Raw genomic sequence first — 26518 nt, forward strand, 5'->3', positions numbered from 1 at the left:
AGGAAGAAAAGACTGCAATACAGGAATGAGAGCGAGTGAAAGAACACTAGTTCTAGAGAAGAGCTCAGTGGTAATTTTGCACAGCGACACATAGTATTATTTCAAATGTAAATGAACTGCTAGTTTCATATTACACATGACGTTATCGAATAGATTTTTTCGTACTTTCAGGTTCTTATATTGTAAAAAAAAAAAAAAAAAAAAGTGTGGTATTAGGTTTGCAAATGCTTAAAATGTGTTTCACCACCACATGATAAGTACACCATGCTTGGTTCGATACGAATTAAATATTATTATATATTAAGTAATCTAAATGAAGCCTGTACCTTGTCTGTCTATCCTAGCGACTCCTGCCTCCCCTAAAACAGCCACCCTATGTATTGGACAGAAACATCAAAGTACCCCGAGGCTACAGTAGGAATAATCTGTGCATATTTGCATTGGTTTAACGTGTGCATTTTCTGGTTCATATCAGAACTACAGGTTATCTAAACGGAAGGCTGTTTCTTTCTATTGCGGACCGCGGGAAAATGTCGTTGTTTCCGGTTAGGTAGGGGTTGTACTAGGGTTGGCGCGGCTGGAGTACAACACAGGATACGGCAGAACAAAACTGGGAACGGAATTCAATACTTTCCCTCGGTAATGTTGTATTTAATCATACCATGTTCAAAAGTTTTGGAGCTTGCGCGTAGCTCACTTGCGAAGAAATGAGAAGGTTTGTGAAAGTATGTTTTAATACATGTGTGAGAGGCCGCTTGTGGAATGAGAGAGTTTAATGACAAATATTTTACAAACAGCTATTTGTCACTGTACACAAGTACTGAAAACAAAACAACGTTTGAAATCATTTTTATAAACGCCGAGTACCACATATTGTTTATTTAGTTCTGTATTGGTGTGATAATAATTACTCGTGAGTTTTAAAGTATATCTGTCTATTCATAGTTATCCGTAGACTTTTATTTTTTTTAACTAATTCCTATGTTTTATAAATGTTTTTCGGTATTATATCACTTTTTGTTTTAGAAGCGGCTCGGGCTGGTAAAACAAAAGTAAACTTGAAAGTAACTTAAAATAATGGTTTTAATAACCACAATGGCAGTGACTTGCGACTGGAAACACAAGGCGACAATGCAGTAATGGTCTTTGGCCATGTCCATACCGTGCCTTTAAACCGTATTGTTGCATTTAAACGGGCTTACACGTGCTAAATCCAGTTAGCGTCCACACTGCATTTAATACCGGACTGGAGACCAGCTCAGGAGGTAGCCTCCAGTCCGGTTCTATACTAGATCGCATCAGGTAGTGCAGTTTGTCACAAGTGTGGATGCTGCAGTATCGAACTACATTTTTTGTGTATCCCCCAATATCCCAAAATGCTTTCTGAGATATGTTTGGCGAAATACTCAGAACAAGCGCCTGAAGGACTTGCTAGCAGTGTACACGACGCACTAGGTATTCATTTTTATGCTTAAAAAAAATAAAAAAAAATCTGTCGGGACATCTCTGTTAAACTAGTGGGGAAAATAACAAAAACACAACGTTAAATTAGGCGACTGCAAAAATGAAATGCGAGTTAAAAGTAAGACCGGGGGTGAACAATTCACTTTTAAATCATTAAGCGAACCAGATTAGGCTCAAAGAAAAATATGAAGGTAAAAACAAAGATTGTTTTATAATTAACAATTTTCTTCTGAGTTTAATTATGAAACAGAATCAGCTCAATTTAAAGGGGCGTCAGTTGGTTAAAAATAAAACCCCAAAACTTAGTCCTACTTGTGTGTTAGTGTTTACTTTTTATAAGTACTTGTTTGATTTATTTTTAGCAATATGCAACTCTATTAATATGGGGCATAACACGTTATTTTAAACAAGACACAGTGCATGCTGGGATACCACGGTATTAATTTCCACTGTTCATTGCGCTGCTAGGAACTGTCAACGAACTATTATAATGGAGCTCACACAACCTAACACATTACTCTGCAGTTAACTTGCAGAACACACTGCTGCAGTTTTGTACTGAATAAAATAAAAATAAAATACAATAGCAAAACTGGGACGAGAAACAATTTTACTGTTTCCGACAGGAGACAACAAATTAAGGCTGAAACTGTGACAATCCCAGTTTTCACGGGATGTCAGGTAACCCTCATGTAGTTCCCAAAGACATTTTTTGTTTTTTGCTCTACTCTACAGAATATGAATTAAACTACGTTCAAAATGTTTTCTTCCTAGACAGGTTACCTTGTATAGTTTGTTTTCTATGTGAAAAAGGACTGTGTCCAGCAGTTGTTCACATTGACATTTACGTTTGCCAAATGGACCGAGACCACCTCTTTAGGTGGACTCGGTACAGTTTGTTTCCCAAGTGGACTTTGTTGTTCACACTTCACGCAAAACGTATTGAGTGCGCACCAAGCCCTCTAAACCAACCCAGTGTGAATACACCTTTTTCATTTTTAATTTAGTGCGCGCCAATTATTTTTATTGTTTTCTCCCCAATTTAGTAATGTCCAATTATTGTTAGGCTTAGCCCACCGCTACCACCCCTGCGCTGACTCTGTAGGGGCGAAGACGAACACCAAGTCAGCGCCGTCAGCCGACCGCCTTTTTTTCACACTGCGAACTCACCATGCAGCCACCCAGAGCTTCAGCGTCGGAGGACAACGCAGCTCTCGGGCAGCTTACAGGCAAGCCCACAGGCGCCTGGCCAGGCCACAGGGGTCGCTGGTGCGCGGTGAGCTGAGGACACACTGGCAGACTTAACCCTCCCCTGGGTGGCCAATTGAGCGCCGCCCCCTGGGAGCGTCCGTCCTCGGTCGGCAAAGGAATAGCCTGGACTCGAACTCGCGACGTCCAGACTTTAGGGTGCATCCTGCACTCCATGCGGAGTGCCTTTACTGGATGTGCCACTCGGGGAACCCCTAAACACACCCTTAAACACCCATTTTAAAGTCTGTAAAAATATACCTTTAACTACCTTGCACTATAGCATTTGCATATATTGTATATTTCCCTCTACATGTACACCTATGGCCAAAAGTTTTGCATCACCCTATAGAATTAATTAATTTTGCTTCATAAAGTCCTATGAAACCTGCTGAATGTTACGTTAACATATTGAATTGCATACCGCTTTGTAGTTTTCAATATACATTACTTAACGAAAAACTGACACAAATTGAAAAATGTGACATTTAGAAATCTAACATAAAATACTGTTACTACTATTATGGCTTCCGATATACTTTTACAATATGATTTAATAGTTTAGTTGATTACATGCTGTTAAATAAAATATCTAATTTATGATGATATAGCTTAATTTTTTTTTTTTTTTATGATGCCTCAATCCTCAAATTCTAGGTGACTTTGGCCATAGCTGTATACCCTAGGGCCACCAGTTAGCATCCTGTAATGTCAGCTTTTCACACCCTCCATTACAAGCCCGATTAATCGACAGTGCATCTGGAACAGTTGTATCTGACATATCTTTATTTCTCTAAAGTTGACCATTATCATCCTCTTTTGTGGAGCAAAGGATTGTGGAAGTAGATTGTGCTCCAATAAATTGCTGTATGAAGCAGAGCGATTTAATATCTGGATCTGGTTTATTTCAGGACTGCAGGTGCACTTGCATGGAGAATTTGTAAGCAGTTAACAACATGGAATCCAGTTATCTTGATGACCTGTATGGTGACTTTGGCAGTTCTGGTAAGAGATTCCACGTTTACAAACTGTAAATGCAGCGAGAGAGAGAGGGTAGTTGAAGCAAGCTTAACGTTGACAGAGGGAGCTGATGTTCAAGAGCTGCTGTGTATTACAATGTGAACCACATGTTTAGTATGGTCTTTCACTGTATTATGGTTGTGTCTGTATCTGTATTCTTCCTCTCAGTCTTCCAAGCTGAGAGTAAACCGAGCAGAGCATTACTGACACGCTTCACAAAAAAGTAAATTTGGTGATACAGCCACAGGAGTGTTCATTGAAATAATATATTCTGTTACGGGAAACCCCGAAACTACAATTCGCGGATTGACCAGTGCTCAACAATGCCTGATTTTGTTGTTTCATTGCATTCACCGAATCTACATTTTGCATAAATGCTTGAAGCTTTTCACGACTTTTCATGTCAGAAACAGTGGTTTTACCAATTCCGAAATCGTCTGCGATCTTGCTTTGACTGCCACCATGAACAATTAGTTCAAGAATTGTTGTTTTTTCTTTGTGTTAGCTTAATTCTCTTTCGTTTCGATGCAGCCATTGTAATTTAAACCTCATTTTTATGATATACTGTATATTAAAATACTATGTTTACAGGCACCGAATCAAAGTAACTTTACCTTTTTGAAGTTAATGCAGGTTTTGCGCACGTACACTACGTTTCCCGGGTAATCTCTGCTGTAACTAATCTCTGACTGGCTGAAGCTGCGTTTTAGGGCCTACAGTACTACAAAATCTCAGGACATCAACGTTGTTCGGAGTTTTGAGCAGTCTGGAGTATTGACATTTTACTGTGTATGTATGTGTGTATGTGTGTGTATGTATATATGTATATATGTATATATATATATATATATATATATATATATATATATATATATATATATATATATACAGTATATAATCTGCGAGTGTCTGTAAATTGTTTGGTTGTGTAGCACGCAGCATTTACGTGTAGCTGTGTAGGTCAGTGAATGAGATTTGTAGCTGAGCAAGCATGTAAATGGGTGACAGCTAAAATACCAAAAACAATAGTGAGAACAGAAGTGGCTTTCTTTACAACATGCTGTTTCAGAATCGTGGAAAACTCTAAAGCCTGGTTCATACTTCTGTCGCAGATGAATGTGATACGTCAGGCGCAGACAGCTATAAAAGCTGTGCAGCTTCACTATCTGCATGAAGGACGAATCATGTCGCAGCCCTTTTTACTATGCAAAGTGGTCGCAGCTGTTTAAATACATATTTTGATTACAGATACACTGACATACGCGAAATTGGATACACTGACATTAAGTAGATGTGCTGAGTTTGTACCTCTTATACAAGAGGTTTAAAAAAAAAAAAAAAATCAAAAGTGATGTCGTTAATACAGCCGTCCTCTCAACCAACAGAGAACCCAAAAGGGAGAATTTCATGCGTTATTTAGAGAGATGCGGGAATGTGACAGTGAGAGAGATTTTAGGTGTTTTTGAATGACAGGTGAAAGGTTTGATGATCTGTTAAGGCTGTTTGCTTTTCCAAAAAAAAAAAACACGTTGCAAGATTGTTCTGAAGTATGTACTGCAAGTAGTGTACTCTAAACTAACATTTAAACTTGTCAGAAGTCAAAACAAATAGTCTTTATATTATTGGTTTTGGTGTACTATTTAAAAGCTCTTGTTTATGTTGATGCAGCTAAAACTACATTATTTGGTGACCTTTCCTTGACTTTTTGTTTTTTTGACGCACCTCGCCCGTGAAGTATACTAAAAATGACAGTGCCAAAATCGTAGCCTTAAAACCCTATGAGGTCTCGAAATCTAGCGTTTGTCTATAACAGCTAATTAAATGATCGCTAGAAAAAATAAATAGAAAATGAAACAATTGTATCTATCAAAGACATACTGTGCTACAAAAATTAGGTAGGCTGGTAATGAGGATCCTTTGAGAGCCTTTTGATCTTGAGAGTGAGAAAACGCTCAAGCGATCCATCATGTCCCCATGTTCCTGGCAGATTCGCCTGTGGCCTGTGACGAGAGCTCCTTGGATATTTACTCTGGGCTGGACCATGAGAACAGTCCCAGATGCAGCTCGAATGCAGGTAAATATGTGTTTCCATTTGCAACATGGAAACGGTCTGTAAAATGCAATCTCCTCTCATTTAAATGTCAAACTGGGGCTAGTGTCAGTTCCATCTGCAGTCTGATACCAGAAGTTGCACATGTCTCAAAGGTGGCCTCCATGTATTGTTACGATAAATTGCCTTTTATAAAATAATTTACCTACTTGTAATATTTTCCCGAGCAGTATAATGCATTCACACCACTGCTTTCTGTCTAAATTAATTTTTTTTCTGCAACCTGCAGATTAAACTTCCCATTGGGCGGTCACTGCTTCCATCAGTGAGACTGTCAATATAATTAAAATTGCATCAATATAGATCTGCTGCAGATGGAAATGAACAGAATGGATTTATCGATTTTTAAATCGCTACCAGTGGCAGATGGAAACAAGGCAATATACATTGTCGATTCAGAATAGTCTCATGATATTTGCTTTCTGTAGTCTCGTCAGCGGCCTGTTACCATAGGTGGGAATTCAGCACCTCATTCAGGTTGTTTGCATACACATTAGCAGTTGCCATATTTTTTTGGCATAAAAAAGCCATAACGAAGTCACTAGCAATAAAATATAACGGAGCATTGTGATTCTTTTATTTTTATTATTATTATAATTATTTTTAGTTTGTAATGAGTGCTTTTCTTGCAGATAAATGTGCCAACCCCTTTTCACCTTCAAGGACTAAAGATTCTTTCGATTTATATGAAGAAGTAATTACCGAAGAAAGGAAGGAGAGGGCAACCTCACACAGTGAGGTATGTAATCACACATAACTTACCAACCAACACATTGAACCTCATCCTAATTATTTGGGCAGTGGCTCATTTATTAAGTTGTAAATACAGACATACAGAAGATTTATGTTTGTTTCTTTTCTGTTTTTCATTTGATACAGTTGCTGGCGAAGTTGGAGAAAACTCAGACCCATGTTAAAGAATTAATTTGCAAACTACAGGAAATGCAGAATAAGGTTTGTCATCTACAAGATAAATCCTATATAAAAGTGCAGCAGGTAATGCAGTAACTAGATATATAGATCATTGTCATGATCGTCAGTCTTTTTCAATCCACTGTTGGATGAAGGCCTCCCCAAGATTCTTCCACAAAAGCTCGGGCGTGTTTCCTAATTTCATCTTGCCATCTTCCTGGAGGTCTTCTTCTTAGTCGCTTTATATTTCTTGGGATGCAGTCTAGTATCTCCTTGGTCCAGCGATGGTCTGTTCTTCTTGCTACATGTCCGGCCCACTGCCATTTCAGTTTTTTTGCTCTAATAATAACATTGCATACTTTTGTTTGCGCTCTTATCCATTCCTTCCTTTTCTTGTCTCCTCTTGTTATTCCCAGCATGCATCTTTCCATACTTCGTTGAGTCTTTTGTAATTTTGTCGTCATTTTTGCATTGAGGGTCCAGGTTTTGCATCCCTAAGTTAGCTATATATATATATATATATATATATACTATAGCTAAGTACTTTCTGCTTCCTGTGTTTTAACCAGTTGTGTATCCACTTGCATGTGCTACCTTGTATTCCCAGATTGCAGCATGAAGATTAGCCTTTCGTGTGGCACTTTGTCAAAGGCTTTTTGTATGATTCCCACAATTTAACGTGATGAGAATAATAGAATTTAGTTGTGTGCTGAGTACATTGCACTATGCTTAGGATAGTAATAGGAATGTAATGTACAGTCTGGTTTAGTTTGGAGTATACCTTTGATATTTAGCCCACTACATTTGTACATGCTTGGTAACAACACAGCAAAGCCTGTGAAATCAAATCATTTGTTTGATTTCTTGTATGATCTGTATTTATGGGTTTGTTTTCCTCTCTCTTAACAGAACATTGGTCTGAATAATGAAAATATGCTGCTAAAAAAGAACATATCTGCACTTATCAAAACAGCCCGGATGGAAATTGTACGGAAGAATGAAGAAATCGGCAGACTTCAACAGAGGTAAAAATAATACCATAATATTGTATTGCTGGTAGTCCTGTGTTGCTAGCAGCATTGCTCACAGTATCAAAAGCTGTTCAAAAAGCTTATTTGCTCTGTGCATTTTTTTATTTATTTTTTTTTAAAGCACAACATAACATTAACCATCAAAGTGAAACTGAGGTTGGGCATTTCTGTACTGATTGTACAAGTCACAAGGAGGCTCTGAGTGTACAGTATGGTATACTATTAAACGGTGTTATTCTGTGGGAGTGTTCTAATTTATATATGATTTAACCTATACCTCTTTCTCTTTTTTTATAGGAGTGGGAGGGGTGGATTTAATCAGTATTGTCCTCGGTCTTTGGCTAACTTTCAGAGGTATGTGAACACCAGGCAAGGGAACACAGACAGCCCAAGTGGAGGGGGAGGTTCCTCTACTGACGCATCACAGAGGACCAGGAATACATGTATTCAGAATCCTGGAGTAAATAACACCAGCCAGCTACCAGAGAAAGCAGCTACTGGAACTGTACAAGAAGACTCTTCAGCTCACGTGCCAATCCATCAGAACAGTATACCATCCAGTCATGATGTATTGGGATCTGATAAACCAGTCTCATGTTCTAGTGACAATTGTATTAATGATTCTAGAGACATGGAACACATGCACAGAGAGGCAGCTGGGAAAGCCCACAAACAGGCTACCAAGTCCTGTATGGAAACTACTGCAAAGCAACTGACTGTTACAGAAAAACAGACCACGGAGGCCCAGGAGAGCAGAGAAAGAAAGCTCAGATACCAGGAGGAACGAAATCACAGTGTTAGGATTTGCATCAGTGGTAAAAAAGAGGAAAGGTCAAGAGAGAGGGAGACGGCAGGAAGAGAGTTTAAAGAGTCTGAAAAAGATAGGGAAAAGCAAAGCCGATGGAGAAGTGCGCACACGGAGAGAGAGCAGCAGAGGAGATCTGGGAAGGGAAAGAGTCCTCCACGCTCAAAGAACCGAAGTCTTCAGCTGGAGAGTTCAAGACATGTGTCTAGCGAATTGGACCGTTCAAAAAGTCGTCGGAAAGATAGTGAACTGGTAAGCAGGAGCAGTCGGCGGGATCCGAAACACAGTCAAGACCAGGAAAGGTCAGAGAAGAGAGCCCCAGAGTCCAGCATAAAAGAAGGAAAGCACACCGGCGGTTCCTTCAGAAGCCGACACGGGGACAAAGCTGTGACCTCTTCAAGCAGAAGAGAAGAGAAGAGCCCCACCAGAGACAGGTACAGAAAAGAAGAGGAGAAGAAAAGCAAGGGAGACAAAAGTAAGGAGGAGAGAAGGAAAGACGAGTGTAAAAGGAAAGAAGAAGAAAAAAAGAAAGGGGACCAAAAAAGAGAAGAGAAAAGGAGGCATGAGGCAACCAAGCTGCATTCCAGTATCTGCAGAAAAGACTCTGAACCCGAAAAGAAGTCTGACACAAGTGCAGAGCCAGAAAACGGGGTTCAGATCCATGGTAGCGCAGTGCAAGAAGTTGCAGACAATGATGGTCAATTGGGCCAGGAAAACAGCACAGAAGAAAATGGCAGGAATAGGAAACTGTGTTTCATGGAAACGCTTAATCTCACGCTTTCACCTGTGAAAAGACCAAAGACGTCCACCGAGGAAGGGGAGCTCGAAAAGAGGCTTCCTGGAGAGGGAGAGTTGGCGGGTGATGGTGTGGAAGTTCGACAGTCTGACTTTTTTGTTGATGGATGCATTGTGCTAGGTGAGGCTGAATCAAGCAGCAAATCATCGGAACAGGATAAAGAGGTTTCTGAGTTTCTCAATACTCATTCTCAAAAGACACATTCAAACTGTGTCTCAGAAAATGATTTAAAATGCTTCCCAGCCGCTGATGATGCAGATAGTGAAAAGATCCCTTTCCCTCTCAGTTTGATGGAGCAAGATGTGATATCTTTAAAAGAAACTAAACCAGTAGATACAGAAGTAGATGCTGCTGTTGTGGATGCAGCTATCCAAACTTTGGCAGCAGACTGTGATGCTATAAAAGCTGAACTCCTAACCAAAGAACCAGAAGTTTGCGCCACAGCCGTCAACACAGCGACCTGTGATTATACAGTGCAAGCAGAAGCTCTTGATGCTGCTGTAGGTGCTAAGGCCCACAATGATACTGATGTCCACAGTGTTGCCCTAGTTATTGTGGCCCGCAAATTAATCAGAAATGACAAGACCCTTGATGTTAAGTCCAATACTGAATCTCCCACCATTACCTTAGATGCTGAAGCCTTCAAAATTACTACAGATAATGAAGATTGTCTAGTTGTAGACCTTGAAACAAATGACATTACTGTAGATGCAGACAATGACATTACTACTGATACTGAGGTCAATGACATTAGTGGTCAGACAAAATATAACAATTGTACAGCAGAGGCCCAGGCTGTTGCCATAGGTGATGTGGCCAGTACTGTTACAAACACAGCATCCCAAGATGTTACCATGGACACAGAGTCAAATAATAGTTCTACAGATTTAGTATCCAGTACTGACACCATAGAAACAGAACCACAAAGTTCTGACAACACTGTGATAAAAGAAAACAATTTAGAAACTCAAAATTCAGATTACGAGGAAAACTTCACAGCTGAAGGAGAATATGACAATTCAAACATGGATACGAGTTCACGGTGCAATCAGACAAAAAACGATTTAATAAAAGGAAGCAGCAGAGCTTGGAGTGGATTGTTGTCGGCACAGCAGGAAGAAAGAAGCATTTCATCAACGCTGCAGGAATCGAGTGGAGATCCAGCCTTCGCTGATACGACCAGCTGTCATTTGCAGCCGGATTCCAGTGAATGTGACACACTGGATGTTGGGCCGTCTCATTCAGAGCCTGTGCCTAAGGGCCCTGCAGAAGTGCTGCTTCATGATGAGGATTCTATGCTGCTTGCCCTGAAAACCATCCGTCACATTCCTGAGGTTATCAGCCCCCTAACAAGCCCCGCTCGACCCCTGAAGAGAAGTCCAAGGCACGGGTGCCCAGGCAAGCCACCATATGTAAGGAGCTTAGACAAGGGTATGTGTGCAAACTGTTTATCTTTAATTTTTATTATGTTTCTTTGTTACTGCTTTAATAAAACAAAAGCTTCCTTTATAAGACGGGGTGATAGTGGAGGCACGTTTAAGTCTGTACAGGCGTATTTCACACCAAAGAGTTTTGCATAAATGCTGATTAGGTTGTCACAAAGGACCTTGCTAAGGACCTTTTGTATGGCAAGGTATATAAAATATAAGTACCTCTGGGTTTATGGAGTCTGTTAGTCCGACTGTCTTCGAGAACTGCTTGTCCAGATGTGCTGATTTCATGCTAAGGGGTATATGGAGGGACTCTGTCTGTGAGCCTTACCACTGTGCAAGTCACAGTGCCTGTCTACACCCCCTTTCAAAATGTTCACCTTTTGTTGCCTTATAGCCTGTAATTAAAATGCATTAAAGTAGTTTTTTTCATTTATCTACACATCCTACCCCACAACTTCCAAGTGAAAAAAATATTCTAGAAATTTGTAGAAAATTAATTAAAAATAAAAACTGAAATAGCTTGGTTGGATAAGTGTCCACCCCCCTTGTAACAGCAATCCTAAATTAGCCCAGGTGTAACCAATTGCCTTCAAAATCACACACCAAGTTAAGTGGCCTCCACCTGTGGTAAATTGTAGTGGTTCACATGATTTCAGTTCCTATAGGTTCCCTCTGCTGGGTAGTGCATTTCAAAGCAAAGACTCAACCATGAGCACCAAGGCGCTTTCAAAAGAACTCTGGGACAAAGTTGTTGAAAGGCACAGATCAGGGGATGGGTATAAAAAAATATCAAAGGCCTTGAATATCCCTTGGAGCATGATCAAGACGATTATTAAGAACATAAGAAAGTTTACAAACGAGAGGAGGCCATTCAGCCCATCTTGCTCGTTTGGTTGTTAGTAGCTTATTGATCCCAGAATCTCATCAAGCAGCTTCTTGAAGGATCCCAGGGTGTCAGCTTCAACAACATTACTGGGGAGTTCCATACCCTCAAGAAGTGGAAGGTGTATGGCACCACCAAGACCCTGCCTAGATCAGGCCATCCCTCCAAACTGGATGACCGAGCAAGAAGGAGACTGATCAGAGAGGCTACCAAGAGGCCAATGGCAAATTTGCAAGAGCTACAGGCTTTTATGGCCAAGACTGGTCAAAGTGTGCATGTGACAACAATATCCCAAGCACTCCACAAATCTGGCCTGTATGGTAGGGTGGCAAGAAGGAAGCCATTACTCAAGAAAGCCCACCTTGAATCCCATTTGAAATATGCAAGAAAACTCAGGAGATCCTGTAGCCATGTAGCAAAAAGTTTTGTGGTCCGACGAAACTAAAATGGAACTTTTTGGCCTAAATGCAAAGCGTTATGTTTGGCGCAAACCCAACACAGTGCATCACCCAAAGAACACCATCCCTACTGTGAAGCATGGTGGTGGCAGCATCATGTTATGGGGATGTTTCTCATCGGCAGGGACTGGGGCACTTGTCAGGATAGAAGGGAAAATGAATGGAGCAAAGTACAGGGAAGTCCTTGAGGAAAACCTGCTGCCCGCTGCAAGAAAGCTGAAACTGGGACGGAAGTTCACCTTTCAGCACAACAACAACCCAAAGCACACAGCCAAAGCTACTCTGGAGTGGCTAAGGAACAAAAAGGTAAATGTCCTTGAGTGGCCCAGTCAAGCCCCGACCTAAATCCAATCGAAAATTTGTGGCATGACTTGAAGATTGCTGTCCATCAGCGCTCCCCAAGGAACTTGACAGAGCTTAAACAGTTTTGTAAAGAAGAATGGTCAAATATTGCCAAATCTAGGTGTGCAAAGTTGGTAGAGACCTATCCCAACAGACTCACAGCTGTAATTGCTGCCAAAGGTGCTTCCACCAAGTATTAACTCAAGGGGATGGAGACTTATCCAATTATGATCTTTCAGTTTTGTATTTTTAATATATAATTTTTTTTTCTCAATAAAAACTTTTTCCCCTTAACAGTGTGGAGTATGGTGTGTAGATAAGTGGGAAAAAAATCCTCATTTAAATGCATGAAACTCTGAGGCACTGACACAACAAAATGTGACAAAAGTTCAAGGGGGTGTAGACTTTCTATAGGCACTGTATATCTTGAGAAGCGCTTACTCAGTTCTAATTAAACTTGGTGTGGACATATTTTAGTAAAGCTATTGAGTGTATTAGAGTCTGAGAGTATATGAAGGCATCTATCCAACTGTGTGTGCCAAACTTGTATTTCTACTGTAAGTGCAGTGTATATCAGGACATGGTGATCCACTTTTCAGTGTTACTCATTTTTTTTTTACAGCAATGGCAGGGGATGCATGCCACTGCATGTTAATTTATTTACAATATTTAAAAACTTTGTTCTACATATTAACCTGACACGTAATGCAATTAACACGTTGATTGTAAATCTTCTTTTGCATTGTATTGTTTTTTGCATACAGCACTAATTTTTATTTATTTTTTTATTTAAGAATTATCTGGCATTTTTAAAAGCTTCACTCCAGAAACAAAACTTACAGAAGTGAACAAGGAGAATCAGGAGCCGGAATGTAGCCCTCTGGAAGAGACAAAGGAAGGTGGAAGCTCCTCGTCGTCGTCTGTGGAGGATGAATTAGAAGAAGGAGAAATTGTGAGTGACAGCGAGGAAGAAGAGAAGCAGGTGGTGATCCCCTGTACTCGCCAGATAAAAAAGAGTCCCAGGCTTGAGAAGCAGCCAAGCAGTCCTAAGGCTAGAACCCCAGCGAAGCAGGTCAAACAAGCAGCTTCGCAAGGCAACATTGCAAAGAAAAGCAAAACCAACTCAACAGCAATAAAAAACTCTCCGTCCCCCTCAAACAAATCCCCTTCAAATAAGAGACGCTTTCAAACTGTTCTGACATCTTTGTCAAACTCAGATCCTTCCTCTATACACGAGGTTATGGACATGCTAAAGTTTATACGCAAGCAAATAAGGAAAAAGTACATGAAGCTGCACAAAAGCTTTCCGGCGAAAACATTCTACAACGTCATTGAAATGTCCCTTTCCGAGTTCACAGAGTTTGTTAAGAATCTAAACTGCTCCAAACTGTCCAACTCGGAACAGAACTTGAAGTCCAAACTCTGCAAGATCATTACAGCGATGCTGAAGCAGATTTCCAACAACGGTATTGTCAATCGCATCTTTGAGCAGAACTCTCCCAATCTCAAAAGCAAACTCTGGATCTTTGTGGAGCAGCAATTTGACTGCTTGTTCAGAGAACTCCAGGCTGCTCTGATTAATCTCTGCGAATGTGCTGATCTGGGGCAACCTTCAGATGAGAAGGGCAAGAAGGATAAAGACCATACGAGGAAAGAAACCAAGGAGGAACAGAAGACACAAATCAAATCGCCAAAGACACCGGTCAACAAAGCAAAGAGGAAGGCCTTAGAGACTGAACCAAAATCTGATTCAAAAAAGCAGAAAAAGTTATTTAAATCCCCAAAGACTGGCTTAGGAAGTAGAGGCAAAAACCTAAATAACTACAAGGAAGATAAAGCAAGAAATTATATAGAGCCATCGAATAAGGTTTTCAAACAAAACCCTGGCTTGTCTACTGTTAATACACTAAACACAGTGGAGTCGCCTAAAAAAGATGTTGCTCCCACAATAAACCCAGCCACATGTACCCCAAGGAAACCTTTAAATGTCCCAGACAAATCAGATTTCAGTTTTCAAATCTTAACAGAGCAGCAGGCATCCAGCCTGACTTTCAATCTGGTCACAGACTCTCAGATGGGGGAGATCTTTAAGTGTTTGCTGCAGGGGTCTGACCTGCTGGAGCAGAGTACTGCTGGGGTGGAGAGCCACAGCTGGCTGGTTGGGACTCCTCGGAAGGCAGCTCCTGGTGAAGAGAAGTTGTTCATGCTGCCCACCCCGAGCAAGGCTTTAACACCGATGAAAGTCTCAACTGCTACCCCTTGGTCTGTTATCAGTCCTGAGAAATTCCCTGCTTTTGGTGGCAGAATCAGGCTACCACTGAACCCAGCTTCATTAGATGAGAGCTGTATGTTGGAAGTCCCTTGTGCTAATTTGGTGGATACAGAAGCCTCTCTTCCACAGTGGTCAATCTCCCATTCTGTGTTGACAGAAGATCTGGCGGTTTCCCTCACCATCCCTTCCCCACTAAAATCAGACAGTCACCTAAGCTTTTTGCAGCCAGAACACGGGGAAGTCATTGCTGTTCCGGATAGCGTCCTCAATGCCCATTATAGCGAAGATGCTCTTTTTGATGGGGAGGATGCCACTGAGCAGGACATCCACTTGGCGTTAGATTCAGACAACTCCAGCAGCAGCTCCGATAGCAGCACCATCTGGCCCAGCCAGGCCATTCCACCTGGCTTTCAGTTCAAACCCCATCTACCAATGCAGGCCGTGGTTATGGAAAGATCCAATGACCACTTTATTGTTAAAATCAGACACACATCTACCATTGCCCCCTCAGAAACTGAGCAGAAGTCTCTAAGCAATGAGAGTAAGTCACTTGAACCCTCGGAAGATGAGGAAATGCTACCATACACAACAGACGCTGCTGTGGCAATTTGCAATGGGACTACTGGTAAAACGGTCATTAATGCTTTGTGTGACAATACAGATAAGCATTTAATTAAAGAGAGTTCATCAAAGGTTTTAAGTGTAATGAATAGTCCTGCTTCTAATCAAGATACAGACTGTTCTGATGTTAATGGCAGGTGTTGGCCTGCAAGACCTGCCAGGAAATTATCAGAAACTGAGGAGGACGACTCTTCTGATCAGGGGGCTTCTCAGAACTGCTCACTGCCGATTGGGCGATCCCAAGACCACAGTGAGTCTGAGCAGTGCGGCGGTGTGTGCTCTGGCAGCAAAAAGCGGACGAGGTGCCATTCTGAGCCCGCTGCAAAGAAACCAAAAAGAGACACGACCTCTATCTGCAAAGGCAAGAAAAAGAAAAGGAAAAGGAAGTCTGAAGAAAGCAGCAGTCATTCTGAAAAAGGAAGAAAATCCCCCAGCACAAAGAAGTGTAGGATAGCCTCTTCTGCACAGTCACCCAACAGCCTGTCAGCCAAGAATGTCGTCAAAAAGAAAGGAGCAGTTTTGGTAGCCTGGACAAGGTAAATACGTTTATAAAACTGTTTTCTCTCATCACCCTAACAACATTATTAAATGTCTCTTTTGGGGGGAGGTGATGTCTGTGCACAAGGATTTTTGGCTTGGTGTTTCCGAGCTCCAAAGAGAAGTCTGTTTCGCAAATTCAGTAATAGCACTTAGTGTTTTTTATGGAAAGCTCAGATTCTTTGAATACCAGTGTGATAAACCCACACATTATGGCTCAGATTCACTGAACTTGTGCAAAATTTGCTTTACAGCAATCTTTTTGTTTTAACAAAAGATAATGACTTTTGCATGTTGGGTACAGATTTAGTGGTGTCCATATGATTGGTTTTTACTGACCCTTCTATCGGCTTGTTTTATTTATAGTTTCACATTGACCTTTTATATTTCAGTTCAGCTAACACGCTCATGAGATGGTGTCACTTTGTATCTGTCAGGCTCATTGATTTCTGTGTCGTTAATGCGTTTCCTGCTGTCCCTCAGGGATGATGACCGGGCTATTCTGGTTGACATCAAGAAGCAAGGGGCATCTGAAAAAACCTTTTGCTCACTGGCCTCCAGGTTAAACAAGTCTCCATCTCAGGTAAGAATCAGTCTGGGTTTGCTTTAATTCACTTGATGAGGAATAACCCATTTTTTAAAATTTTATATATACACAGTACAACCTCCAGTTACAAACCGCTTTGGGAATGGAGGTTGTTCGTAAGTCCGAAATGCCCGTGAAAATAAGTTTTTCAATGGCTTTAATAAATGTGTACACCTGCTATCTACACTCTGTCTGGAGAATAATACAAAGATACAGTACAGTAATGCAATACTCATTGTTACGGTTCTAAAGTCAGAGTAATTCTGAGGTTCTACTGTGTGTGTGTCTTTTTTCTTTTATTTTTTATACAAAACTTAAGCATCTAAGATATTTTGGACTGTGCTTGAAATCTTTTCATTCTTTTCCTGCACTGCACTTCTTTGCTTGTGTTTCTCAGGATATTAAGAGGAGGGAGGTTATTTATTTTTGTTTGTCTTGGTCGTTTTTGTTGTGATCGTAACCATTTTTTATTTCTTTGTATTTGCAGGTTTATGAGAGGTTTGGCCAGCTGGTGAAACTGTTCAAAAAGACTGAAAAAATGAACAGCTGAACATCTGCATTTAGCTGGTGAACTACGTGGGGATATATACAATACATTCACCTAAAATAAAAAGAATGTGTTGGCTCATACCTGCAGGTAAAGAACTAGACATGGTGCGTCTGTGCTCCAACCCTCTTCACCAGTGGTGTGTGCAGCTGGGAGCCAGATGTTAATCACACTGACCGGGGCCTGTCTGCATTAGTGATGAGGATAGGCTACAGACCGAAAGCTGCTTAGGAACACACAAGGTGTGTGGGCCAATAGGAGCTCAGTCAGTCCAATTTTTGTTTTTCACCTGATCTGTTTGATGTTTTAAGCCTAATTATGATAATGTATTCAGGGTTACTTAGCACCCTCTAATATTTACTGAAAATGATAACCTAACATTTTCTGTATCCTGTGATTATTTTACATAATCAGTTTAATTTTTTTTTTATATTCAGTAGAACCTCAGGCTTACGAACACCTTAGGAATGGAGGTTGTTCGTAAGTCTGAAATGTCCGTAACTCTGAAAATGAGTTTACAACGGTTTTAAAAAATGTGCACAACTGCTATCTACAGCCTTAATCTAGTGAATAATACAAAGATACAGCACAGTGATGCAATACTCATATTGTTATGGTTTGAAAGGCTATATTTAACTTGTTTAAATTGTAACTGTACAAAAACACAGATTTAATTGTCCAGGAAAAGCTGGGTTAACATGCTTGTTTTTATTTTATTTTAAAAACAAAATACATTTGAGTCATTCAGAGTCCTTTTGGCTTGGAAAAAAAAACAACTTTGCTTTGTTTAAAACTAAAATGCTCCTAGTAAAATTGCCCATACTTGCTTTGAAATCAGCCTCACTTCTGTCTGGATACTTTCGTTGGTACAGTAATTTTGCCTTCGTGACCAGCATGCCTCTTATGGAGTGCTTTATCAAACTCATCATCATTGTCTTCAGATTTGCATACGATGCATCTGTTTTTACTGCTCTGCTGTCTTTCGCCTCCTTTGCAAACTGTTGGATTTGTTTTCTTGACTTTTTTTTTTAAATATCTCTGACAGTTTCCCGATAACCATATTTCCATGATACCGCTGTCATGTTTTTATAAATATTTGAAACCTTTTCTTTCAATTGAAATTGTAACACGTTTGTGTTTCCCAGTTCTTGCCATTTCAGTAGGTTAACGCTGCACTTTTTCAAAATGGATTCTGGTTGTATTGTAGGCATGGTTGAGTGATCACATACTTCCAGCTAAAAGGGGGTTTAGTTGACCGGTCAGTTCATATGTTAGGTGTTCGTAACTGAGGTTCTACTGTGTGTTTATTTAAAAAATCCTGGGTCATAAATCTGATGAGGAATGAAACCATACATACATACATAATTCCTCGATTGCCTTCTGTATGTCCTTTATTTGTATCCACGCCAGTCCTGATTGCCAGTGAGTAGGACTGGGAGCTAATTCTCTGGTAGCAAGAATGGTGTAGATGTTTCACTACTGTATGCCTGCCTTATATTTAGAGCTCAGGAACTCTGCTTTTAGTTAATCCACCGAACATTCAAGTTAAAAAAAAACCTTGATGGTCGTAAAAGTAACTAATATCCATAGCAGAACAGAATTTTCTACACATTTGGCCAGTATTTATTTCTTTTACCCATCTGATTTATATCCCAGGATGTGTAAATAAAAACAGAACAATTTGAATTATGTTGAAAAATGTTTCATCACTATATATTCAACGTTTCTTTAAATAAAGAGCAAGGTGTGTGCTCTTGCACATTCACATTTTTATTTTACGTAATAATGGCATAAAGACTTCAAAAATGAATGGTTGCATTGGACGAGACATTATTGGGTACTGTACTCCGTGTGTATGAAGATTCCTTGCAGACCTCGGTTGTATCCTCTTCCAGTATTGTCAACATGTACAGCGGAGCGATGCACCAGTAACTGGAAATGAAGGAACTAAAATGTAATGCAATTATCTGTCCAGAAGCAAGTTCTACCTCAGCAGGCACTGGGATCCCAACAGTAAGACGGTGTAAAGCATTGGGAGAAGCTATGCTAATATACTGTGAACCGAAATATAATATAACAAGGCACTTAGTAAATTTATGCAAACGTATAATTGATTATGGGCAGTTAATAGACAATTCCCATTTTCAGTTACATTGTCTGTTAAAACACTGTAGTTTTAGAAAATGGCTGTGAACCCTTAATAAATCAACCCATCCAGTATTGGGACAATGCAACCGCATTAAACTTTTTTTTTTTTCTATGGTACAGTGTTTTCTAGACACAAGTGGTTCGTTCCATATCTGCATTGATGTACTGGAGTCAGTATAAAGTGAAGATTTCATTCAAGGTATCCAGATTGTCTTGCTTCATACTGGATGAATATTTGGTAATGTAAAAAGTTGTACATTTTTTTCTTTTTTTTTTTTTTTTTAATTTCTCTGTAAAATGTTATTTTTATGATGAATTTGTTTCTGCTAAATCCGGCTACAAGTAAAACATGTATAGTTTAAGTTGTAAATAATTTCTTAATATTCTTATTAATTTATTTTCTCTATTTTATGTATTAACACATGTCCAAATTTAACATTGCCATAATCATCTTGAAGGCACAGAAGTCCTCATTGTTTAAGTTTCATATAAAGTTCACAGCTGACACGTTCCAATCTTGTGTTGTCTTTACATGAACATGCCCCTGTCTCTTAAAGTTCTTTCCCTCCTATCTTACTGCTGGTGCTTGCGCTGCCTAAAGCCGTTTCTCCAGCTGGCCCATAGCATTGCGTGGGCCCTTGAAAGGCCTTATTGACACCAATCTCTTTTCATTTGACATACTTTAAGGCCCTAATGAATGCAATTTGTTTAAATGTATCCATGTTGTATTTTAATAAAAGCCTTTATTTGCAACTAGGTGACTTGATTATGTAACTATAACTCCATGGCTTTCAGCAAAAAGCTGGTTTAGCGTATCAGAAAAGTGCAGAACCCATTCACAAAACACTAGTTTTTACAGTATACCCAGCATACATATTTTCAATGAAATGCATCATGTGCGTAATTGTCATGTGTCTAATCTATATGTATTACATAAAACAATGTTAAAACAATAAGAAAATAAATAAAACAATTATTCAATGATTTCTAAGAACGCTTTTGTATAGCAAAGTGCGTGGGTCCATTCCATAGTGGAGAACCAATGTGCTACAAATAGATTCAAGAAGTCTCTACCATTCATTTGAACAAAAGGTGAAGCCAATGGCTCTTAAAATAAGGAACATCAGGCAGTTGACTATGAAATCAGACATGACTCATTGATCATTTTGCCTGGCTGTACAAAACCATACAGATTGGGAACTAGATTAGTCATGGCCATGTACAGTATATAATTTGATTTAAATTTCTCAAACCATATACTTAAAACTGTATTTAAAAATGCTTTATCTATATACATTTGAGACAGTTACAATATTAATTTATGTAAACTGTATACATAATACTGCTTCAAATAAAATATATTTCTGTAATAGAGGCATATTGATGGCACCAGTAAGTGCGTGTTAGGCTCGGGGGTGCAGAGCAGTGTTTGTTAAGGACTTGCACCATGTTGATGCACTGTTTTCAATGATTGATTGGCAATTCTTTCTCCAGGGCTCAGTCCAGTCATCTGATGATCGATCCCTATATATTCTGAACGCTGCACTACCAAAGTTAGGGGAAACATTCGGCAAAGCTATGTTGAGAGTAAAGGCGACCTGTCTGAGCAGAGTTGGATGTTTAAAATAAAAGCAACGTGGACAGAAACATTATTTAGATCTGGAAGAGATAAAACTACAGAACATTGATCATCTTCCCAGTGTAATGTGGCCACGTGCTCAATCTGGGGATTTCTGAGAACTATTGAAAAGTAAGTCTGGTTTTAGTGCCGTTTTAAACTGATTATATATATATATATATATATATATATATATATATAAAATATATAAAATGTATGTGTGTGTGTGTGTGTGTATATATATATATATATAGCAAAAGTTTTGCTTTTGTGAATGAAGAAAAAAAGTTACAAGAAATACATGTCTACAATGATTTATTTCAGTATTTTTTTTTTTTTTTTTCAAAACTCCAAAAATGCTAATTCAAAAGTATTCATACCCTGACAAGGAAAATTAAATTACTAGCTAGTTGAGTCACCTTTAGCAATAATAACCTTATTTAAACTATTAGGATATTTGTCAATGAGCTTTTGGCATGATTCTTTAGTGCTTTTTGACCATTCTTCAATGTAAAATTGTTCCAGTTCATTGAGATTCCGAGGACTTCTTTGTGCACAGCCTTCTTCAACTCATACCAAAGATTCTCAATTGGATTTAGATCAGGACTTTGACTAAGCCATTCCAGAACCTTGATGTTATTCTTCTTTAACCTTTCTGAAGTATATTCTGATGTGTGCTTTGGATCGTTGTTGTGTTGGAAGGTCCAGTTGCACTTTATACAGAGTTTTGTAGTGGAAGGTTTCAGATGATTGGCCAATATCTTTTGGTATGCTATGGGATCCATTGTACCATGTATTGGAACTAAATTTCCTGTGCCATTAGAGGAAAAACAGCCCCATAGAAGGATATTACCACCTCCATGCTTGACAGTAGGTATGATGTTCTTTTCTTTGTACGCCTCACCAGACTTTCTCCAAATGTAACGACTATCAGCGTGACCAAATAGCTCGACTTTTGTTTCTTCACTCCACAAAACATTTGACCAGAACTCATATCCATCATTCAAACGCTGTGTTGCAAACTTTAAGCGATTGTCCTTGTGACGTTTTCCTAAGAGTGGCTTTTTCCTTGGCCTGCAACCATTGAGACCTTCACCATGCAATACTTGACCTATGGTTGAAATGGAAACCCCAGTCCCACTTGCAGCCAATTCATTTTGAATATATTTGACAGTCAATCTTGGATTGTTGTTAACCTTCCTTACAATTCTTCTACATGTTGGTGGAAGAACCGTCTTTCTTCTAGACTGAGGGAGTCTTGTGACAGTACCATGAGTCTTGTACTTCTTGATAATAGAAACAATAGTTGACGTTGGGATACTCAAATGCTTGGAAATCATCTTGTATCTTTCTCCAGCTTTATGACAATAAATAAATGTTCTGCCTAAGGTCTTCAGGTAGCTCTTTACTTTTTCCCATAGTGACTTATTGGTAATAAAAGCAATCATCCTATGCCTAACCCTTTTATACTCTCTAATAATGTTCACCTACAATCCAGCATTTTCTAGAGTTTTCTAGAATCAGGTTCTGCATTATCATATTGAAATTTGTAGCACCTTGTAGACAATACTACCATAGCATCAAGGGTATGAATACTTTTGAATTAGCATTTTTGGAGTTTTGCAAAAATGTTTTTGAGAAATTTCTAGAAATTATACATTTCCATTGGGGTATGTAAACTTTTGACTACAACTCTGTGTGTGTGATATATATATATATATATATATATATATATATATATATATATTATATATATATATATAATATACACACACACAGTATAACAGTATATATATAAATAAATTAATGGTTTGAGTTTGTTTTGCAGAGTGAAGAAATGTGGGACTAAAAATGGGTGACTGGAACTTGCTTGGAAGCATCTTGGAAGAGGTCCACATTCACTCCACCATAGTGGGGAAAATTTGGCTCACAATCCTCTTCATTTTCCGAATGCTGATACTGGGAGTTGCTGCCGAAGATGTCTGGGATGACGAGCAGGTTGAGTTTATTTGTAACACAGAGCAGCCCGGCTGCAGGAATGTTTGCTATGACAAAGCCTTCCCAATCTCCCTGATCCGATACTGGGTCTTACAAATCATTTTTGTCTCTTCGCCTTCCTTGGTGTACATGGGCCATGCACTTTACAGGTTAAGGGCTTTAGAGAAGGAAAGACAGAAAAAGAAGGCCCAACTGAGAGCGGAACTAGAAGGGATTGAGCTGATACTCGAAGAATACAAGAGGATGGAGAGGGAGCTGAGAAAGCTGGAGGAGCAGAAGAAAGTGAACAAGGCTCCGCTCAGAGGCTCTCTGTTGCGCACCTACGTCCTTCATATCCTAACCAGATCTGTGGTCGAAGTTGGCTTCATGGTGGGCCAGTATGTCCTGTATGGATTTCAGTTTGACCCTTTATATAAATGCACGAGAATGCCTTGCCCAAACAGCGTGGATTGTTTTGTGTCAAGGCCAACTGAAAAGACCATTTTCATGTTGTTCATGTTTTGTATTGCAGCTGTTTCGGTGTTTTTGAACATCCTCGAAATCTCTCACTTGGGCGTCAAAAAGATCAAGCAAACTCTCTACGGGAGAACCGTCAGACATGGCACAGAGGAAGATTTGAGCGTTTACAAATCCAAGAAAAACTCCATGGTCCAGCAAGTCTGCATACTGACCAACTCTTCACCGCACAAGATGGTTCCTTTAACTCAGACAAGTTACAAAATATTGCAGGAGGGCCAGCTGGACCCTGTGCCGATTTACGTGCCCTCGGCGGGGTTCAAGATGATACATGGAGGGAATGATGCGAAGGATGAGATCCTAAGGCAAAACCAAAATGACCACAGTCATGATGCCTTTAGCGATCAGCACCCTAGACAACTCCGCGAGCGCAGTCAGAGCCAGCTCCACGCGCAACGCCTGGATAAAGCCTCCGAGCGACGCAATACATTAGAAGCCCGGGATCGTTCTTGCAGTAGCGACGACTCCAACAGGTCCCGGCAGAACGGCATCGGAGAGAAGAGCTTCAATCAACTGCAGCAAGCTGCCCTGCCTCCTAAAGCTTCGTTCCAGTCAAGCCAGCTGGAGATCCCGGCTGCTGTGAGGAATGCTCTTTGCAAACAAAGCCGGGTCAGCTGCTGCAAGGACTACGCAGAAGACCGCAGCGACTCCCCAGACAGCGGGCACTATCCTTCCACGAGGAAGGCCAGTGTTATGTCAAAGGTGGTATCTGAGAGCAAGCTGGCAAGTCGATCGGGTAGCCCTGACTCCAGGAACGGCTCCGGGTCAGAATCCAAGCACCTGGGAAAAGGAGAAAGCCCCCCCATGACGCCGCCTCCGTCCGGGCGAAGAATGTCCATGGCAAGTAGATCACTCACTGAGATCACCAGACAGGACATGCGTTTCAGATACGAGATCACCAGACAGGACGTGCGTTTCAGACACGAGATCACCAGACAGGACGTGCGTTTCAGACACGAGATCACCAGACAGGACGTGCGTTTCAGATACGAGATCACCAGACAGGACGTGCGTTTCAGACACGAGATCACCAGACAGGACGTGCGTTTCAGACACGAGATCACCAGACAGGACGTGCGTTTCAGATACGAGATCACCAGACAGGACGTGCGTTTCAGACACGAGATCACCAGACAGGACGTGCGTTTCAGATACGAGATCACCAGACAGCATGTGCGTTTCAGACACGAGATCTTCAGACAGGACGTGCGTTTCAGATACGAGATCACCAGACAGGACGTGCGTTTCAGATACGAGATCACCAGACAGGACGTGCGTTTCAGATACGAGATCACCAGACAGGACGTGCGTTTCAGATACGAGATCACCAGACAGGACGTGCGTTTCAGATACGAGATCACCAGACAGGACATGCGTTTTAGTCTACTTTTACTACACACTTGCAAGTACTATATAGAGTAGTGTTTCCTGAAGCTAGATTTTTGAAGTTGCAAACGATTTAATAAGTTTATGTTAATGTATGCCCAACTTACACTTGTCAAAATCACATATCTGATATCACCGAGAAAGAAAAAGAACCTAGTGGCCACCATGGATTATTGCTTTTATAATCAGGCTTGCTTTTTTGTCTATCTGTAGGCCTACATAAAACTCTTATCTGTATGTGGCAACAAAAAACGGAAACATTTGTGGACTGGTGTGTTCTCACGTAACCAGTATTTCAGATTGTACGGTTTTATAGCTCCCTTACTGCTTGAACAGCAGCTCGGTAAAATGCGACTTACTTTGGTTTATTCTGTTACGGCTCTTGAGCTAGAACATATAAAACGGACACAAACAAATAATGTAAAAGGTAAAGTACTGTATCGAAATTCTACTGTACCATAAATGGACATGCAATAATTAGTTTTTTCTGTTTGTTTTAGAGTATGCTACTAGAGCTTTCTTCCATCATGAAAAAATGAAAAACCAAGATCGACGTTTCAAGACGGCAAGAACACGGCAGTGACTGGATTGCTCATTACAGTGAATCATGTCACAGTTTTTATTTATTTATTTTTTGTGCCAAGTCTGCTTTATGCCAACAGTAAAATAGCATTACTCCATGACTGTAAAACATCGTTATGCTCGTAATTCATGTTGTTTTTATTAATAAGCATTTCAACAACATTGTACTTTACAACAGAAACCTTTCAAGAGAAAGTCTGGATTGTCGTTCAGCATCTATTACAGTAAAACCTGTATTACTACGTTACAACTAAAGTGTAACATGTTATTTTTCTATACACGTGAAAGCCGCCGTGTGTAGGCCGTCACACGTGTCTGGTTAATTCAGCTTTAACTGTATGGCAACAATTCTTCAATCACAAAACCGGCAGATCAGCAAACTTTGAATTAACTCCTGTTTTTTATAAAATTAAAAACACCTGTCAAACCAAACTACTAAATAATATAGGCTGTCTTAAACACTGTCAACTTGTTTCTCAGTTGAGTAACACTAAAAGACTCGAGTAAAATGCTTTGAAATCATACCGTTTCCTAGACAGGGCATAGATACATTTTTACAGACGTCAATGATCTTTAAACATAAGTTAACATACAACATCGCGCTTTCAGACAGAGAACAATGATCGAATATGCAATACGTTACCTACACAGCAGATGCAATAATATAGTGCAGTGTGTTTGCTTGTAATACATGAGATTTACCTTACATTTCTCTCTTTTAAACATATTTCAAGAAATGTTACGCTTTTTATTTCAAAATGTCAGTGTCGCTCTTAGCAGTAAAAAGCTCACCATCATAATGGATTACTTTTTCATTTATCTCCTAAAATGTATTTATTTATTTATTTTGTAAGGGAACCCTCATGTTTATCATTAAAAAAAATGTTACCCTTTTAGAAAACTTCATAATGGTCATTAGCACACGTGATTTACACTTTTTTGATGTAGTTTTGCTCTATTTACCACAAGGGTGATTGGGACCAGCTGAAAAACGAACCTAAAAACATTTCCCTGAAAACAATAAACGTCAGGAACTTGTTTTGTTAGAAAGTATGAAGTGCGTAAACATTACGTGTTACCACTGGATGAAACACCCAGACAAAAACAAAAACACAGCAGTTTATGATACATAACGATATGTTCTTTATTTCATTAACAGAAATGGTGTCGACAAAAAAAAAAAAAAAAAAAAAGTTTTTTGAAAA

The 26518-nt window shown here is 39.8% G+C and overlaps 1 protein-coding gene across 7 annotated transcripts; it reads left to right on the forward strand.

Moving 5' to 3' along the window:
• The first annotated feature begins 2 nt into the window (after positions 1-2).
• On the forward strand, positions 3-26518 carry LOC117403082 (gap junction alpha-10 protein-like). 7 transcript variants are annotated; one of them, XR_009328646.1, is made up of 11 exons: positions 473-639; positions 3624-3717; positions 5720-5806; positions 6475-6581; positions 6722-6796; positions 7664-7779; positions 8083-10817; positions 13297-15931; positions 16416-16515; positions 17006-19451; positions 20708-20957. XR_009328646.1 is itself a non-coding variant. In XM_059023552.1 (10 exons), exons 2-10 carry the CDS (start codon positions 3669-3671, stop codon positions 17066-17068), a joined length of 5967 nt encoding a protein of 1988 aa, XP_058879535.1. In that variant the 5' UTR covers positions 3-70; positions 3624-3668; the 3' UTR covers positions 17069-20197. The 7 variants fall into 7 exon arrangements, 4 of the variants coding, with proteins under 4 accessions (XP_058879535.1, XP_033860876.3, XP_058879536.1 ...); XR_009328647.1 differs by having other exon boundaries at positions 17006-17155; XR_004544535.3 differs by lacking the exon at positions 20708-20957 and having other exon boundaries at positions 17006-17155; positions 19334-20197.

Source organism: Acipenser ruthenus, chromosome 5 (genome assembly GCF_902713425.1).
Source record: "Acipenser ruthenus chromosome 5, fAciRut3.2 maternal haplotype, whole genome shotgun sequence".
Classification (NCBI taxonomy): domain Eukaryota; kingdom Metazoa; phylum Chordata; class Actinopteri; order Acipenseriformes; family Acipenseridae; genus Acipenser; species Acipenser ruthenus.

What these genes read in the sequence shown, in the direction of transcription:
- LOC117403082 (XM_059023552.1), top strand. Translation starts at nt 3,669, where the DNA reads ATGGAATCCAGTTATCTTGATGACCTGTATGGTGACTTTGGCAGTTCT. An exon ending in TGGTGACTTTGGCAGTTCTG is followed by an intron (nt 3,718 to 5,719) that starts GTAAGAGATTCC and finishes TGTTCCTGGCAG; the next exon opens with ATTCGCCTGTGGCCTGTGAC. An exon ending in GTTTTGGTAGCCTGGACAAG is followed by an intron (nt 15,932 to 16,415) that starts GTAAATACGTTT and finishes GCTGTCCCTCAG; the next exon opens with GGATGATGACCGGGCTATTC.